The sequence below is a fragment of the Anabrus simplex genome, chromosome X (genome assembly GCF_040414725.1).
Source record: "Anabrus simplex isolate iqAnaSimp1 chromosome X, ASM4041472v1, whole genome shotgun sequence".
Taxonomy (NCBI): Eukaryota; Metazoa; Arthropoda; class Insecta; order Orthoptera; family Tettigoniidae; genus Anabrus; species Anabrus simplex.
In genome coordinates, this window is record NC_090279.1 from 160,328,185 (window position 1) to 160,346,618 (window position 18,434).

General features: G+C 38.4%; 1 protein-coding gene across 3 annotated transcripts in view; it reads right to left on the reverse strand.

The window, feature by feature from the left end:
- The window catches only part of LOC136886484 (ATP-dependent RNA helicase DDX55), a 73,443-nt gene that overhangs the window by 26,757 nt on the left and 28,252 nt on the right, over positions 1 to 18,434 (reverse strand). For all 3 annotated transcript variants that reach the window (XM_068230996.1, XM_067159294.2, XM_067159293.2), the window contains 3 exons: positions 16,950 to 17,041; positions 5,697 to 5,902; positions 4,991 to 5,159 (listed from right to left, as the gene is read on the reverse strand). In XM_068230996.1, coding sequence (XP_068087097.1) covers positions 4,991 to 5,159; positions 5,697 to 5,902; positions 16,950 to 17,041 — 467 coding nt within the window. The remainder of the gene's footprint in view (positions 1 to 4,990; positions 5,160 to 5,696; positions 5,903 to 16,949; positions 17,042 to 18,434) is intronic.

The window sequence follows — 18,434 nt, forward strand, 5'->3', positions numbered from 1 at the left end:
GAGAACTTCAGCTCTTTTTGAGGGGGTCCAGCACTAGGTGCTGTTAAGTGCAACTAGTCTTATCATTGGACTTCATATGGGTTGACATTTGTTTGTCACAAAAGACACCCGCAACCTTTCTGTAGTGATTCTCATACACGCTTCTTTATTCAGGCTGCCTTTGTTACATGGACTGCACCCTAGATAACGGGAAGTGTCTACCTTCATTAACCCTTTAGGGCCCAATTAGGGTCAAAACTGGTTAAGACATCCCTCTCTAGTGCATTTCCCTGGTTACTACATAATTATTTCAAAGTCCCAGTCCATGTCCTATTAAATACACGCTAAAGAAACCTGGATAGCACATTTACGTCACTCTTTAATACGTTCGTAACTTCCACCATCATAATTTAAATCAGCGTTCGCGGCCGCGCTGGCCACACGATCCACCAGCGACCACTAGCCTGGGTAAGGATTTGGTAGAGAACTTAATTTCATGGCCCTAGCGTGTCGGCCTACAACTGTAGGAAGCGTCAGTCTTAAGCCAGTCTTAGCTGTGGGTGTGTGTTTGAATCACACAACAGTAGCTCGTGTGATGTGTTGATGCTTAATTTTACGTTCATAAGTGAATTGTGTAACAACGTTCGTAAAATAGGCCTGCTGTACTTATGCATAATGGTTTGCAGGACATTCAGTTATGGAGAAGAAAACTAGACAGTTTACAAATTATGAAAAATTAAAGTTTATTGAGAAAGTGGATGCTAAACCACACATGAAACGTGTGCAAATCGCCCAGATGTAGGACATTCCTACGATAACTTTAACTCTCTTGGTGCCAGGCGGTAGTGCGAGCTCCCTCCTTTAAATTGCCAGAGCCGATTTGGTCGGCCGTTAACAATCCAGTCGGAAGTAGCCAGAGCCGATTACATCGGCCGGCTTAAAATTCTGTGATATACGTAATTTTGAGGCAACCTATAGTGGAGTGCATACTTTTGTTACAACCTGTAGTAAAGGGGCTACACGTTATTGTGTGCCTGGCCTTGCTTTGGCAGTTCTAAGAGGGTGTTATACCTTTCACAAGAGTCGTTTCCTGTGTTTACAAATACCGCTAACCGGTCAGTAAGAGATTGCTCCTTGCAGTGAGTGGATGTGTGACAGGAAAATGGCATGTTATTCACGTGATAATTTTTCAGCAGCTATTGCTGACAATAGATTAATGCAGTATTTAGAACAGTGCGAAGTTAACGCTGATGATTTAACGGATAGCGATAGGGAATTTAGTTCAGAGAGTAGCGATGAAATTATACCAGACACGTCCGCGGGATCACCGCAGCTAAAGAAGAGACGTTTAACTGTGTCTAACAGCACTAAAACTACTCTGAATATGCTGGTAGATGAAACTAGTGATAACTAATATGATGATGATGATGATGATGTCTCTGGAGAACATTTTGTGGAAATTTGTCCCAATGAACCCGACAACATTCCTCAACCTCATGTCTCCTTCAAGGAAGTTCTTGGACCTAAACATGCCCTACCGTCTGATTTTCCGCCCATATCACATTTCAATTTACTTTTCACTTACTCTCTGCTAAACCTTATAGTCACATATAGCCCTCTATCATTACCTAAATGCCGGTCTCCGCGGGCTAAGTGCAGCGTGCCTGCCTTTCACCCGGAGGTCATGGGTTCGATTCCCGCCCAGGTCAAGAATTTTCGCCTGGTCCTGAAGGTTGGTTCGAGGTTCACTCAATCTAAGTGACCCTAAGTGATTGCAATTGAGGAGATATCTGAGGGTGAGAGGACCCCGGTCTGGAAAACCAAGAATAATTACTGAGAGGATCTGTCTCACTGACCATGATTCACCTCGTAAACTGCAGGTACCGAACTGAGCAGCGGTCGCTTAGTAGGTTAAAGCAAATCAGGGATTTAGTGCCATATATTTCTTAATTTCGTAAATTCTGTTGTATTGTAAAATTAGTTTTCTAATATATACTACAACCGAAAACGAGAAACTATTTTTTCTGAAAACAAAAACTATATTATCAACTATTATTTTTTTACTTATTTAATAATTCAGAATTATTTTAATACTGTCTTGTCCGCACATAGAAAATTTGTTGTCGGTATTTGCCAAAGATCGATACATTCACGCAAATTTTATCGGTGAGTAAAATTGTCTTGTTTTTACTAGTGACGTATGTTTGAATTTTTATTTTTTATGTTCTTATTTTTCTCGTTCAAATTAGTTATTTTATAGAATTGTATTTAGAAATACATTATACATAATTACGTATATTCTTTTGTATCGTAAATTATTTTTTTAAAGTAGAGATTGAGAGAGAAAGTGCGAAAATATTTTTCTCTTCCTAAAAATAAACGTTATCGACAACTACAAATCAACAATAAAAGGTCTTTGACTCTTTATATATCTCCAAACCAGTTTCTTATTCTACGTAGTCGATACGTAGAAAATTTCATGCCGGTATTTGCTATACACCGGTAGATATACGCGAATTTTAAAATACATGTATTTCCACTGAAAACGGCCTGGCACTTTACAGTAGTAGAGTGGAGGCGGAGCTCTGGCCTCTTCCAGCTGATGGGGAGCGGCCGACTAGATCGGCTCTTGGCTCCAAGAGGGTTAAACATAATTGTAAGCAACGTGTATAGTTTACATCTCTGAAATAATTTTTCCTTGATGTTTTACTATGTTGGTGTTCTTAAAATGTATTATTTTTTTATTTATTTCATTAATTAGAATTGTAAACAATTGGGTTTTTTTTTTTTTTTTTTTTTTTGCTAGTGGCTTTACGTTGCACCAACACAGATAGGTCTTGTGGCGACGGATTGTTTTTATCACAATTATTTTTACGTTACGTTCAAACCTAACCCTAAATTTAACAGCATAACTGTTATTAATTTTTTAGCACATTCCCTCGTTATAACTTTTTTTTTTGGTCCCCACAAAAACGCCCTAACCAGTTGAGGCTGTAATTACCTGCCTGCTTCTTGCAGAAGTCCAATTGAACATTAGGCAAGTATGGGAAGGAAAAACTCATGTTAGTAAAACCCTGAATTTTTACATTAAAAATATGAACTGCACATTTCTTTATTACCCATTATGTGAACAAAATTATCAGCAATATTTTGTGAAAGTGCGGTACTTATGAAAGAAAGACGGATAAGTACAGAAAAAGGCAACAAACATAAGACAAAGATAAATACAGGTTGTAAAAGAAAGAGAACATAGATACTTATACAGTTTTATAAACTACAGTAGAACCTCGATAATTCGAAATCGGTTAATTCAAAATTCCACGTAATTCGAAGCAGCTCTCGTTCCCGGAAACATGAGATACAGTTTTGCATGTTATTTAAATTGTTTAATTCGAAATACGGATAATTCGTAATTCGAAGTACAATGTCGGCCCCATTACCGAAATTCAGACTTTTAATTCGAAACTGCCTTTACATTTTAAAACAATAGTATGTTACAGAGTAATTTCAACTCGAAATTTATCCGCGTCATAATAGAACGCGTGTTCCGGAACGTGGAGGGGTAGCTTTCCGCACTTACACTCAGTTCGGTGGGTCTACAGTGCGCTTCATGATTGCCAAGTTGAATGAAATCGGAATTCTTTTGTATTCAACCTTTTCAGGAACGCCGTAATATCACGCAACAGGCAGTGTGCGGGAAAACAGAATGCGCGAACACTGGCGATGCCGACAGTTGACGAAAAGGCGTGGCTCGTATAATAAATTCGTAGGCACCGAACAATACTGTCATTGCCGATGAAACTGCATTGCTTTATTTTAATGCGAGCCCAAACGGTCTTATGGTTTTAAAGGAGAAAGTGCCAGCCGGGAATCGTACAAGGGTCGGGGATGGGAGTCGTTGTAGTGCGTTGCAATTGCAATGGAAGCGAGAAACTTCATCCCCTCGTCATAGAAAAGTTCGATAAGCTACGTTTTAAGGGCGTCGGGCACTTTGCATCCCAGTACAAAGCATCTAAAAATGCAAACAGTACAGATATCCAAAAAATAATGCATCTGCACAGGGGAACCAGCATAATTTTTCCTCGTCTTTGAATTGTGATTTTTTTTTCTTTCGTTGCGTGAGGTTATGTTCGTCAGTGATTTATCCAAGTGCATTATTTGAACATTGTAAATGCACCTTGTTGGATACATTTCGGACATAGTTTTTCTATGGCATGGGAAAGGTTTAAACTGTGAATCGAGGTGATTGCATGTATTAATGGGTCTTAGAATACTTTGTGACGCGGCAAGTGTTTACATTTCTGAAGTACGAGAAAAGTGCCATGGCGGGAAATCGTTCAAGGATACAGTCATAGGAAAGTTTGATTTTAAGGGCATCGGGTACTTTCTGTGTAAATACAAGGCATCTAAAATGCATACAGTATAGTATTCCAATGAATAAGGCACTTGCACATGGGAACCAGCATAGATTTCTCCTCGTCTTTGAATCGTGCTTTTTTTTCTTTCTTTTGTTGCGTGAGGTTATATTTGCCAGTGAGATATGCAAGTGCATTATTTGAATACTGTAAATGCACCTTTTTGGATACATTTTGGAAATAGTTCTTTTTTCATGGCATTTGAAAGGTATAAACTGTGAATCAAGGTTAACTGCATGCAGTAACGGGCTTAGAATATTTCGTAACGCGGCAAGGGTTGGTACTTCTGAATTGCGAATTGGCGGTTAATTCGAAGTCCGATTTTTGCGTCCCAACGACTTCGAATTAACGAGGTTTTACTGTATATTGATTACGAATTACTTGGATGTATGACTGATCTATAGAATTGCACTGAGGAAGGCCTTAATGGAAACATGAAGGTCGCACATTGAAGTGAAGTAAAAATTACAAAGTACTGACTGAGATTTAAATGTCTAACTTTATTAAGACTAATTGGCCAATAAGGATTAATTAGACTTTTTAGAATTAGACTGTGTAAAAGTTCTATCTCAACTTGAAATAAAGGTACGGCTCACCTTTCAATCTCAGGATAATACTGCACTCATGTTTGGCATAAGCTTGGATGTAGGAGACAAATGCTCTAGCACCTTTCTCCATGATGGCACGATCCTCAACCTGCAGGCGTCGCACTTTGGCAACAGTGTCTGGGAACGGATCCACAGGAGACATCTCTTCAAGGAGAACCTGAAATGGATTATGACGTACAACAGAAAACTCCTATCATTGGAATTCATGCAATACACTAATTTACGTGAATACCTACATAAGGAAACTATCAGTAGCAAACAAAAAAAAACACACGCGCGCGCGCGAATGACAAATTCTTTCCTCCCAAAAGTTGGCATAAAAAACTCTTGCACACACTATTCAGAATTAGGTTGTAACCACTAGTCCTGTTACACTTCAGGGTTAGCTGAAGCCTGTCGCACTCCTCTGGGGCAATGATTAATAACTGGCAGATGAAATGAAATTGGCAAGTGTTGCTGGAATGAAATATGACAGGGAAAACCGGAGTACCCAGAGAAAAACCTGTCCCGCCTCTCCTTTGTCCAACACAAATCTCACATGGAGTGACCGGGATTTGAACCACGGAACCATGCCGTGAGAGGCCAGCGGGTTGATTATTATTATTAATACAATTATCCCCATTGCTACTTTAAATATTATGTGGCATTAACAACCTATTCTTTAGTATTCAACTCATTCTAACAATCTCATTACCTTTTGATTGCGGTAGATGAAGTCTACGTATGCCTCCTCAGAAGGAAGCAGCATCACGAAGGCAGAACCCTGGTGGCCAATTCTTGCTGTGCGCCCACATCGATGGACAAAAGAAGATGCACTGGAAGGTGGATCATACTGTATGACCCAGTGTACTTCTGGGATGTCTACGCCACGAGCCATCACATCAGTGCACAATAATATGCCTACAACAAATACCCAATTATATAATCACATTCAACAAAATTTAAAAGAGTTACCATAAAGATGAACAGTGGAACTACAGTAATGTGTGTGAAAATGGGAATCCATGGATAACCATCTTCAGGGCGGCCGACAGTGAGGTTCGAATCCACTATCTCCTAATTTTTAATTTTACCCTTGTTCCTTGAGGATGAGAACGAGTTCGTTGTTCAAAGTAGTTACACAGTGTTAAACAAGACTGCATAATCTTCTAACAAATTCAAAAATGGGAAGTGGTTGGTTTGATGACAAGCACTATGCCTAAAGAAATTCTGGACTTCCTGAGGAAGATTAAAACCCCTGAATCCATCATCCAGACTATAGCGGACTCAGGAAAATAGATATGAGATTATCCACCTTTCAATACAATATTAGTAAAATGACAGATTTTAGATCATTTCACTATTTAAGGGACTGGTTTCAACCCAACTGGGGGTCATCCTCAGCCTTATAATTCTAGACATTGGCAAGTTACACAATGTATGTACAATCATTAATATCTCTTACTGCATACATTATCACAAGACATAAAACACACATTTAAATATATAACACCAAAACTTTTATTTGAATTTCACATCTGGCGTTTTAAGCATCTTCTATTTTGTTGTTATATATTTTAATGTGTTTTTTATCTTGTAATAATGTATACGTAGAGTTCGTGGTTTATAGCATTTAAAAATCAGTGATTTAGCGTTTTGATTTTCAAATTTAGCGTTTTGTAGCATCTAAAGTAATCAAATTTAGCATTTTGTAGCAAATTGGTTAAAAATAGGCATCATCATCATCATCCTAAACCATCTCCAGTTTCCCGGGTGTTGTATATGAGCCTCCTCCATCTCATCCTGTCCTTGTACCATTCCTCCTCCACCAACTTGTCCCAATCATGACCTCTCAGCATTACATCGCTCTTAACTAAATCTATCCATTTCCTTCGTGGCCTTCCCACGGGTCGTCTTCCTTCTACCTTTCTGTCAAATTCCTTCCTTGCAGTTCTGTTTACTGGCATCCTCTTCATGTGACCAAACCACTTCAGTCTTGATATCTGAATCTTATTTAGGAGAGAATTGTCTATTCCTACTTCTTCTCTAATTTTCTCATTCCTAATCTTGTCTTTCCTGGTTTTCTGGATCATAGTGCGTAGGAATTTCATTTCAGCTGCCTGAAGTTTGGAATTATCTCTATTGGTCAGTGTTGTGGTTTCGAGACTGTATGTAAGAATTGGTGTATAATAGGACTTGTACAATGTCATTTTTGTTTTCATGGGTATTTGCTCATCCCACAGCAGGTGTCTCACCTGGTGGTAGAATTGTGTTGCCTTATTGATTCGATTGTTCACCTCATGTTTTGCTAGGTTGTCATTTGATATAACGCTACCCAAGTATTTGAAAACTGGAACGCTGTCCAGTTGAGCTTCATTTAACATGACTATTGGTTCTGCTCCTTCCCCATACACTTTCATCACCACCGTCTTGGTCTTGCTGATGTTTAAACCATATTTCTTAAACTCCTCATTCCAGCTTTGTATTCTCTCTCCCAATTCATCTTCTGAGTCACTCCAGATCGCAACATCATCTGCAAATGTGAAGGCTTTGATATCTCCATGTTCTTCCCTTTTAATAGACTTCATTACTACATCCATTACAATAATAAATAGAAGTGGTGACAATGAGCTGCCCTGCTGCACTCCTCTCTTTGTTTCAAACCAGTCCGACAAACCACATCCTACTTGAATACAGCTTCTGTTCCCACTATACAACATTTTCACTTTGTCTATGAGGCTATCTCGCACTTGAAGTTCTTTCATGCATTGCCAAATTCTTTCCCTTGGTACACTATCGTATGCTTTCTCAATGTCCAAAAATATTAGGAATAAAGGCTTGTTCTTCTCCCAGTATTTTTCCATTAGCATCCTAATTGCAAATATAAGGTCTGTAGTTGACCTTCCTGGTCTGAAACCATACTGCTCTTCTTCCAAAATTGGTTCAACAATATCTCTGATTCTGGTCTCTATTATTTTTTCCAATATTTTCAGGACATGAGACAGTAGTGTGATACCACGGTAATTAGTACATTTTCGTCGGCTTCCTTTCTTGAACAGAGGTACAATGATGCCCATCTTCCAGTCCTCAGGAATAGTATTTTCCTCCCATATCTTGTTGAGCAGTCTATAGAGCCATTGGATTCCTGGAACTCCCGCTGCTTTCAGCATATCTGCACTTAGTTCATCTACGCCCACTGCCTTTCCTTTCTTCATGCTCTTGAGCGCATTTTCAACCTCAAGCCATGTAATTGGTGGTTCAGTTGTGGTTCCTCGACTTGGCTCTCTATCCGTTGTTACGTTTTCTGTATCTCCATTCAGCAGCTTTTCGAAATAGATCTTGAGTTCTTGTTTAATTTCTCCCTCTTCTTGTGCCAGAGTTCCATCATCACGTTCTATTGCTTTTATGGTCTCTTGATCCCTTCGCTTGTTTTTCACTACTCTGTATAGCAATTTCATATTTCCTCTACTGTCCTCTTCCAGTTTGTCTGCAAACTCATTCCATTTCTTCTCTTTTTCTTCCCTTACAATGTTCTTTACAGCAAGTTTCTTGTTCCTGTATACTCCTTGAAGTCTTTGTATTTCTTGTACATTTCGTTCGTGTCCCTGTTTTTGTTCCTCCTTGTCCAGTGCCTTCTTTATTTGGTTTCTTTCTTTCACCGCTGTTTTCACTCTATCATTCCACCATGGTGTCTCCTTTTTTCTTTTGATAGAACTTGTAACTCCACATAGGTTTTTGGCTTCTCCCACAAAGGTGTCTTTGAAGGCCTTCCATTCTTCATTAACGCTGGTTACTTCACACTTCGGCAAACTCTGTTGAATCCTTAGTTTGTATTCTTCCTTTATTTGGACTTCTTGCAACTTCCAAGTTTTAATCCTTGGTTTTTTCGTAATAAGTTTCTGCGTTTCATTTGTCTTATGTTTGAAGTCTACTACCAACAATCTGTGGTCACTGCCCATGCTTTCACTAGGGATGACCTTTACATCTGTGATGTACCTGCCACCATCTTTATTTGTGATTACGTAGTCAATCAATGTTCTATACTGGCCATCCCAACTGTACCTTGTTATTCTGTGACTGTCTATTTTTTTGAAGAATGTATTTTTGATTATAAGATCATTTCTTCTGCACAGATCTAATAGTTGTTCTCCTTCTGGGTTCCTTTGTCCAAATCCATGTGGACCAATGATGTTCTCGTACCCAAGTCTGTCTACCCCAACTTGCGCATTTAGATCTCCAATAATAATATTTTCCTCATTAACTGTATCTTCCAGGTCTTGCCGAAATTTCTCTTTGTCTTCCTCCCTGCAGCCTGTCTGTGGGGCATACACTTGTATGATGGTGTACTTAGTGTTCTCCAGTTTCATGGACATTTTAATGATTCTATCACTTTTGCAGATAACTTCAGCTGTAGCATCAGTCCTTTCGTTAATTAAGAATCCAACACCATTTTTCGCTACCTTCTCCTGTCCACTCCAGTATAATTTATAACCTTACTTCCAATCCCTTTCCATTTGGTCTCACTTAATCCCAATATTGATATTTTTCTTCTATCCATCATGTCTAGGAGTTCTTCTAACTTTCCAGTTAATGATAGAATGTTCATAGTTCCAATTCGGTATTTGGGTCTTTTTTTTTTTTTTTTTTTTTTGGGAGAAAAATCATACTGTTTAATCACACATTGCTCGACAGGCAGTTTTGAATTCACTATGGAAAATAAGACAAATATCAACACAAGACTGCAAGAAGTATTAACGAACACACAGGAATATGCTTATTTTCAAATTTACAAACACAATTTCAAAGTGAAAAATACTATTCTGAACGTATTTATTTATCACAGTACAACACACCTACAAGGAAGAGGAATTTCAATGATGATTTAAGTACAACCTGCCAATTATTTAAAAGGTGTCCTTCATTTGAGACCGCCTATCAGTTACAATTATGTTGTACTTGCTAAAAGAAAACTCTACATCGACACTGTCCGTAGAGGCCCAAATGCACAGAAGTGCAGCCAAGGCAAAGGAAAGCTTGCAAAACATTTTTTTTCTTCTTCAAGTTTTTGATTGCAGAGTCAGCACATCAATATAGGCCATCTGTATCCGTACATAAAAATGTCCCGATTTGTGACTTTCGGCATGCTGTTTGATCGTCACTTCGCTTCTACCCATGGCTAACAGACAATAAAATAAATCGCTACCGTACTTTTAAACCGAACTACTACTCAACACCAATGTCAAGAATAACTGACTAAGATCAAGGGTCAACACATAAAGAGAATGAACGTGGTGCTTGAAAGTGTATTTGCTGTTTGACTGACTGGTCTTTGCAGTGCTCTTTAGCCAGTGAAAGAAATTCCACACATTGAATGATTTAACCGTTTGGCCTGCCATTACTTGTGAAAGGAAATATTCCCTTACATACTATAATTTTTCTTCACTTTAACATAAATTTGATTAATCACATAGGCTACATAAGAATACACAAAGCAAAGTGAGCTTTTAGCTCGTCTATAGTAACAGGAAACCAATGTTTTTGTTCGTATTACTGGTTTCAAGGGAAGCAGATCAATTAGCAAGAAATGTAGGGGCATAGGTATTGGTTTCCTTAGTAACGTGATCCCAGAACTGTGGGGTTAGAAATTCATTCCCTAAGTCCATTTCTTTCGGATTATTACCCAACCCCCTCCTCACTATAGAGTGAATTTCAAAAACTGCTTTACACATTACAGAAAGTCTTATTGTCAACAAGATCATAATTCCAAGTATCATTTTACTAGACTTCTCAACGGGCGAGTTGGCCTTGCGGTTAGGAGCGCGCAGCTGTGAGCTCGCATCCAGGAGATAGTGGGTTCGAACCCCACTGTCGGCAGCCCTGAAGATGATTTTCCGTGGTTTCCCATTTTCACACCAGGCAAGTGCTGGGACTGTATTGTAATTAAGGCCATGGGCGCTTCCTTCCCATTCCTAGGCCTTTCCTGTCCCATCATCGCCGTAAGACCTATCTGTGTCGGTGCGACGTAAAAAAAAAAGGAAAACTAGACTTCTCACTCGCTCTTGTTGCATTCTGGTTCTGTCACGTAGTTTCAATTGGCACTATCATCTCGGAACTGAAATCGGAATCACTTTCATCACTGTCATTTGAAGAAGAAGTATTTTCACTCTCCAGAGAATCTTTTCCACTTTCAACATCACTATTTTCAAGCCAGTTACGAATAAACTCATCCATGCCGCCATGATTGTTTACAACGAGCGGCGAAATGAGGTGCTTTTTATTTTCCGTATTTCAGCTCAGAGTTACTATTTACACAGAGAAAATAGCTTCAGGTATCATCTGACATCAATCGGTTAGGCTGCAAAACAAAGAGAATAAATCTCTCCGACCAGCTAACTGCGATAATGAACTTATAGATGTTCCGTGCACCAAGACGGAAGTGTCCGTCAAAGCATGTTACCGCTTTACGATCGCAATGGGCGCTGTAATAATTATTTCTCCTGAAATAAATAACAACATTTATATCTTATTTTTAAGAAAAATGCATAGTTTTTAAAAATATATGTTTATTTCGTATAAAACAGAGTTTCACATCTATTTTGCATAAATTGTATAATTTCGCATTTTATCGCGAATTCGAAATCGCTAAAAACCACCCGTACGGGTCATATAAGATGAAGGCACATACACTGACAAAGTTTCGGCATATTTCGCATTTATCGCAAATGCTAAAAATCACAAACTATGTATACGGTAAGGGATTTTAATGATTGTACATACACTGTGTAATTTACCAATGTTTAGAATTATAAGGCTGGGTTGAAACCGGTCTCTTTACAGTGTATTGAAAGGTGGATAACCTCATACATATTCTCCTGATTGCATGTCAATATGCACAAAACATAAAGTTCTTAACTTATGATATAGCAGATTTGGGTGCTAAAACACTCGTTATCTATTACCAGACACCACCTTCATTCCACGACATGATTTTTTTCTTTTTAATTCCTCATTTGTTTTGCCTGACGACTGAGGTGTTGCGATTATTATAATTCAGCCATCAAAGTTGATGAACCACTCTCTGCCATTCTTCTTCAGAGTGGTTACTTGGAGAGAACTCTGTAGGGGTCCATTCACCAGGTCAATTACCATGAATAAAATTCCTAACAATTTCAATAAAGTAGAGGACAGCAAATCCAACATATAACCCTCAACCTCCATACTAGATGCTAGTAAAACAGCAATAAGACAGGAAAGAAAAAAAGGGTTTATTGCCATAAGTATTGTTCTGTATGAACTGATAAGGAGACTGATCAGAAATATTAATATTATTGGCTTTACATCCCACTAACTACCTTCACGGTTTTCATTTGAGCACCTTCAAATTCAACCGGACTGAGCCAGGATTGAATCTGCCAAGTTGGGCTCAAAAGACCAGCACCTCAACCATTTGAGCCACTCAGCCCGGCAAGACTGATCGGTTTGATCCCTAATAGGAGCAGGTGTTTGCTGGATATTCTCTGTTCATAGTATATATAGACAATTTATTGAAAGGTATAAAATGGCAGAGGGAGTGGTAGGGAACATGAGGTGGAAATGTAGTAAGCAGTAACGCGTGTCAGTTCCCAACTTTGTAGCTACATTTTTCATGTGGCTCTTGTACACTTTGTCCATTGTTGGCAGCTCATACATTCAGGAAGTTGGTAGCTTAAGTCATACGAAAGGTGTCCAATATATAATGCAACGCATTTTATTTCTCGGCCAATTTCCGTTTTAAAAAATTGGAATTTTGTTTGGGACATCTTTCAATTTTTCCGCTTTGTCTTGTAGAGTTTCATTATTTTTCCAATAGGTGGCAGCCCTATAACTAGCCTTCAAAATGACATCTGTAACGGAGGTGCATACCAAACAGAAATGAGTTTCTTTTGGCAGAAAACCAGGGCATCACAGATATTCATAGGTATTTGCAGAATGTCTACGGAGACCTGGTAGTGGACAAAAGCACAGTGAGCCTTCTCCACGACAACGCAAGACCTCGCACAAGTCTGCGCACCCGACAGGAGCTCACAAAACTTCAGTGGACTGTTCTTCCTCATCTACCCTACAGACCGGATTTCGTGCCTTCTGACGTCCATCTGTTTGGCTCAATGAAGAATGCACTCCGTGGGAAGCACTATGTAGATGATGGGGAAGTCATCGATGCAGCTCGACGTTGGCTCTGACATCGATCAGTCGAGTGGTACCATGCAGGCAAACAGGCCCTTACATTACGGTGGCGCAAAGCCGTAGCACTGAACGGAGATTATGTTGAAAAATAGGATATTGTAGCAAAAGGATTGGAGAATAACATGGTGTATTTAAATCCTCAATAAATACAACATGCTTTAAAAAAAAAAAAAAAAAAGTTGTGTTATATATTGAACTCCCTTTTATATTTCTCTCTAAGCCAATGAATGACAGATTGAGCTGAAAGCCTGCAATGGAGATATGAAAATTAGCATTTCAAAGAATAAAGAGGTCAGGAAGGAAGAAACCTATGAGGATCGAACACCAAGTTTGAGTAAGTAGGATGTGCATTATTCCAGGATGGTAGTATACATAGTGAAAATGAATCAAGGTGTGGGACAGCTAATGCATTGAGCTCGCAGCTGCAATCAATGGTATTCTATAAGAAAGAAGTGACCTTTCATATGAAAAAATTCCTTTACATCACTGTTTTCAAACTAACTTTGTATATGGGAGTGAAGTCTGAGAGGGCACAAGGTATCTTTTTCATAAGTTAGAATTAAATGACATGGAAGTAATAATAATAACGTTATTGGCTTTAGGTACCAGTAACTACTTTTTTGGTTTTTTGAAGACGCCAATGTACTGGAATTTTTTCCTGCAGGAGTTCTTTTATGTGCCAGTGAATCTACCGATACGAGGCTGACGTATCTGAGCACCTTCAAAAACCACCAGACTGACCCAGGATCAAAACTGCCAAGTTGGAGTCAGAAAGTGACATGAAGCAGTGAAAAGTACAAACAATAGCCACACAATGTTTTCATCCAGCTTTGTAAGTTTTATTTTTTTCCAATTTGCTTTACGTCGCATCGACAAAGATAGGTCTTATGGCGACAATGGGACAGGAAACGGCTAGGAGTGGGAAGGAAGCGACGTGGCTTTAAGGCATTTGCCTAGTGTGAAAATGGGAAACCTACTTCAGGGCTGCAGACAGTGGGGTTCGAACCCAATAACTACTGAAGGTAAGCTCACAACTGCGCGCCTCTAAAAGCACGGCCAAGTCGCACGGCCTTTCTGAGTTTGATCAATAAAAATTGTTACTCTACAGAACATCTCTGCCACAAAAGAGAGAGTATGGAGTTAGATGTAGTAGTATTTGCCTCTCACTCACATAGCCTGCATTTAACTTTGTCCATCTCTACGCCATGATGTTGCCTATTTTCCAATAATCTAAAGTGATAAACCTAATAAAACAATTGCATGGTCTTATAGAGAATGTTCCACTTGCTGATAATATAAAATGTAAAGTCATCAATAATTAATACAAGGCCTATTTTTCACAATTACATTATTTTGGAATGAATCTCTATTTTTGCAGATAAATGACTTATCACACGATGGATAAAATACCAATGATCAAGACAAAGCATTTTGTTTTGGATTGCCTGATGTTGATGGAAAATAATCTTATCCCTGCACAATAAATTTTACATAAAAAAGAAGCTACAATCTTTTAAATTAGATACTACTTGAAACTGCTTGGAGGGTTAACAGAGAAAAGTTAGGCAGCGAGTAACCAATTTTGTTATTGACTTCACTTTGGTGACCAACCGAGAACAAATGTTTATAAATGTCTGAAATAGTTTTTAAAACAAACCAGAGCTCAGGATCAGATGGCATTAATAAGTTATCGCACTTCAGTCCAGTACTACATGTTAATGCATCGCCAACTGGCTCAAATACTGTTCAACTTGGACCACCCAGGGATGTAGAGGAATTTATGGGAAGAATAAACACCTCAGGAATTACTATTACTGTATTTACGATTTATGACCTTCACTGGACCACTTCAATCAATTTGCTTTTTTGAAAAAGGTGTTTTTCAGTTTTCTGTCAGCCCTATACTTCTTCATTCTCTCGGACTCTCGGATCTCAACTTTCTTTGTTCGCCTGAAATCACACATCCCATTGTTGTCTATTGATCTTGATCTGTAGTCTAGTTTGTTTACCTGAGAGTTTCTTGATTTGGCCTGGTTTTTTTTTTAAATCTTCTATTTTAACTTGTAGTTATTTTTATTTTTTAAATCAAACAGCACTTTTATAAAGCACGTCAAATCAATACTTCATTTCTTGCTATACATTATATTATAGGAATTATTATTATTATTATTAAATGTATTGGCCACATTGGAGTACTCGAGTTGTTCCGTCACTTTCTCTTTGAACGTTGTACTGTTTGGTTCTTGTGATCTGCCCAGTACTTTTTCATTCGTTCCAATCGTAATTTTCTCAGTCAGTCAGAAATCGCTATACCCTTTCGATGTGTAATTTCTGCTGAAAATTTAGTAGTCTTTACTTCTGTTCTCTACATCTTCTAACTCGAGTCCAACTGCTTTGAGATCCTGCTGAATTCGTGGATCCATTGTCCTCCTGTCTTCTTTCCAAGATTTCTCATCACTAATAGTCGTAAAAACTTATTTCCTGGCAGTTGCAAGATGTGAAAGAAATATGAGATTCTTTTCTTTTTGACTGCTGGTGGTTGGGTCAGTTTCATAGGGAAGGATGCTCCAGACTCATTTGACCTGGTATTTTTTAATTTATGCAAGTTCTTATGATTCTTCTTTCAGTTTTGAGGAGCTGATCAGTTATTATTATAATGTGTGCATATTAATTGTGCTCTAAACCTAAATATTTGTACCATCATTTGATCTGTAAGGCACAAAGTATAATTATATGCAACAATTATGTATGGCAATGGTGGGATAGAAAAGGCCTAGGAGTGGGAAGGAAGCAGTCGTGACCTTAATTAAGGTACAGCCCCAGCATTTACCTGATCTGAAAATGGGGAACCACAGAAATCCATATTCAAGGCTGCCGACAGTAGGGTTTGAACCCATTATCTCCCGGATGCAAGCTCACAGCTGCGCGCTCCTAATCACACAGCCAATTCGCCCAGTTTGTCACATCGTGTTCCCCATTTAATGCGTAGTGTCTTTTAAGGTAGAGACCCACTATAGAACATTGACATATAATTCATCAAATCAAACTTTGGATCAGGCTTGATAAGAAAGACCCAGAGAAGAACAGCGATCAACTCGAGGAAATATTGATGGTCCCTTAGATTCATTCTCAAGAATGATCCATCCATTTAACATCAAGAGGAAAGTAATGGACACCTGTGTTTTCACACAAGGTACAGAGTTATTGTCCGCAACTATAAAACTGAGCAACCAGCTTCTAGTCTGTCTGTAAAGGATGGAAAGAAATCTACTATGTATTTCTCTGAAAGATTGTCTCCGTAACACTGTTATAAGGCTTAAAACTGGACTAAAGGATGAACAAAAGGAGATACGGTCCAAGAAGTGGACGAAGGTAGTAACAGAGTGGTATCTGAGAAGAGGACACTTGTTGCCTAGGTGATCAGATATAGTAAGGCAAACTGTAGGAACACTGAGGATGAGAATGCCCAAGACATCAGTTCCTAGAAGAAGATGAGGGAGGCCTTTGTTCCATCAGGGAAATAATCAGGCTCTAATGATGAAATTAGTTCACAAGTGAATGATGATGATAATGAAATTAGAAGATCACAAGTAAATACAATACTGAAAATTTTTCTATGCAAGTCAGTAACCTCTAAGGAACTCATTTCATACAGCATAAAAGGCAAAGGCTACACCTATTCTTAACATAAAGCATCAGCGTTTCATCAAACCACAATTATATGGGGGAATATGTTGCTACTTACCTGAGTCTACAGCCCGGAATGCATCGAATACTTTGTAGCGAGCATCCTTCATTTTGCCATGAATGGCAAACACTTTTCTGTCCGTTAAAATTCTGTAAAGAATTATGTAAAGATGAAAGTAAACGAATAGAAAATAATAATAATAATAATAATAATAATAATAATAATAATAATAATAATAATAATAATAATCAAGACAGGAATATACTCAACATTATTCTTACAAGTAAGTGGTTCTGTATTTGTATAAAATGTGTTGAAACATTAACTCTGACAACAATCCAAGTGAAGCAGAGATACAACTGTGACTGAAAATTCAACTAACACAACACCAGACCAAAAGAACTGAAAGAGAACCTGAAAGATTTCAATGTTCAAAGAAGAGTTGCAGACATTCTCAACACCAGAAATGCAAATACGGATATCAGATCCAAAATCAAAGTGGATGAAACATGGAATGAGACAGGAAAGTAATTCAAGAAACTGCAGTTGATCAAATAAGAACTTTCCCCAGGAGGGAAAAAAAAAAGAAAAAGAAAAAGACAGGATGACGATATCACCGGCAGGTAGATTTTCTTTCAGAAGTCTTTCTCTTCAAGACAATGTACGATGGAAGTTTAATTCCATCAGCAAGTATACATAACATTAATAACATTACTATACACCCCTGTTTTTTATTACCACCCATTCTGAAGATAACACTTTTTGACCCCTTAACACTCACAGTACTGCCCAATGGCATTTCAAAATAGACGGGCGTCTGATCTGCATTTCCAATTTGGGAAAGCAGATACGAAATTTTCTTTCACAACCGAATTATATGGTGTTGGGAAGAAAACAGTTTTTCTTCATAGGCAGTAGGAACATGCTGTGAAATTGCGGTACGCCTTCTAATGCTCAGTCCATTCCTCTTATAGAAATTTCTGATCCACCCTCGACTTGCTTTAAACTTTGGCGCAGAAAGTTCTTTTGCGATTTCTAATGCTTTTAATTGGCACATTTTGGCAGACACGCCCTATGCCAATTCCTGCCTTTTTGTTATGTATTTATACAGAATCCTTTCAATTTCAGGAAACTGTGAACTCTGCCTGCAGAAAGCTCTACGATCACCACTACTGTTTAAAAGAAAATCTTTCTTCTTTCTCCAATCTCAAATACAAGATTCATCTATATTGTATTTCCTATCGGCAGCACCATTTCTGATAATTTCAGCTTCCTTTATAACTTCCAGTTCTTCACTTACAGTAAAAGGCTGCAAACGCTTTGTTGAATTCACGTTTACACACGGCACTCTAAGAACGTGAAACTGTAGACTGACTACTGCCGAATGCTTACGGTAAAAGAAAAGTGAAAGTGTGTTTGGGGTTGGGAGAGCGCACGCTGAGAAGCTTGGTTGCCAAGTCAAGGCGACCACAATTGTTCTGATATTTGATTCCAGGGTTGTTCCATACTTAGAAATAATTTTACTGAGCTTATAAAATACAG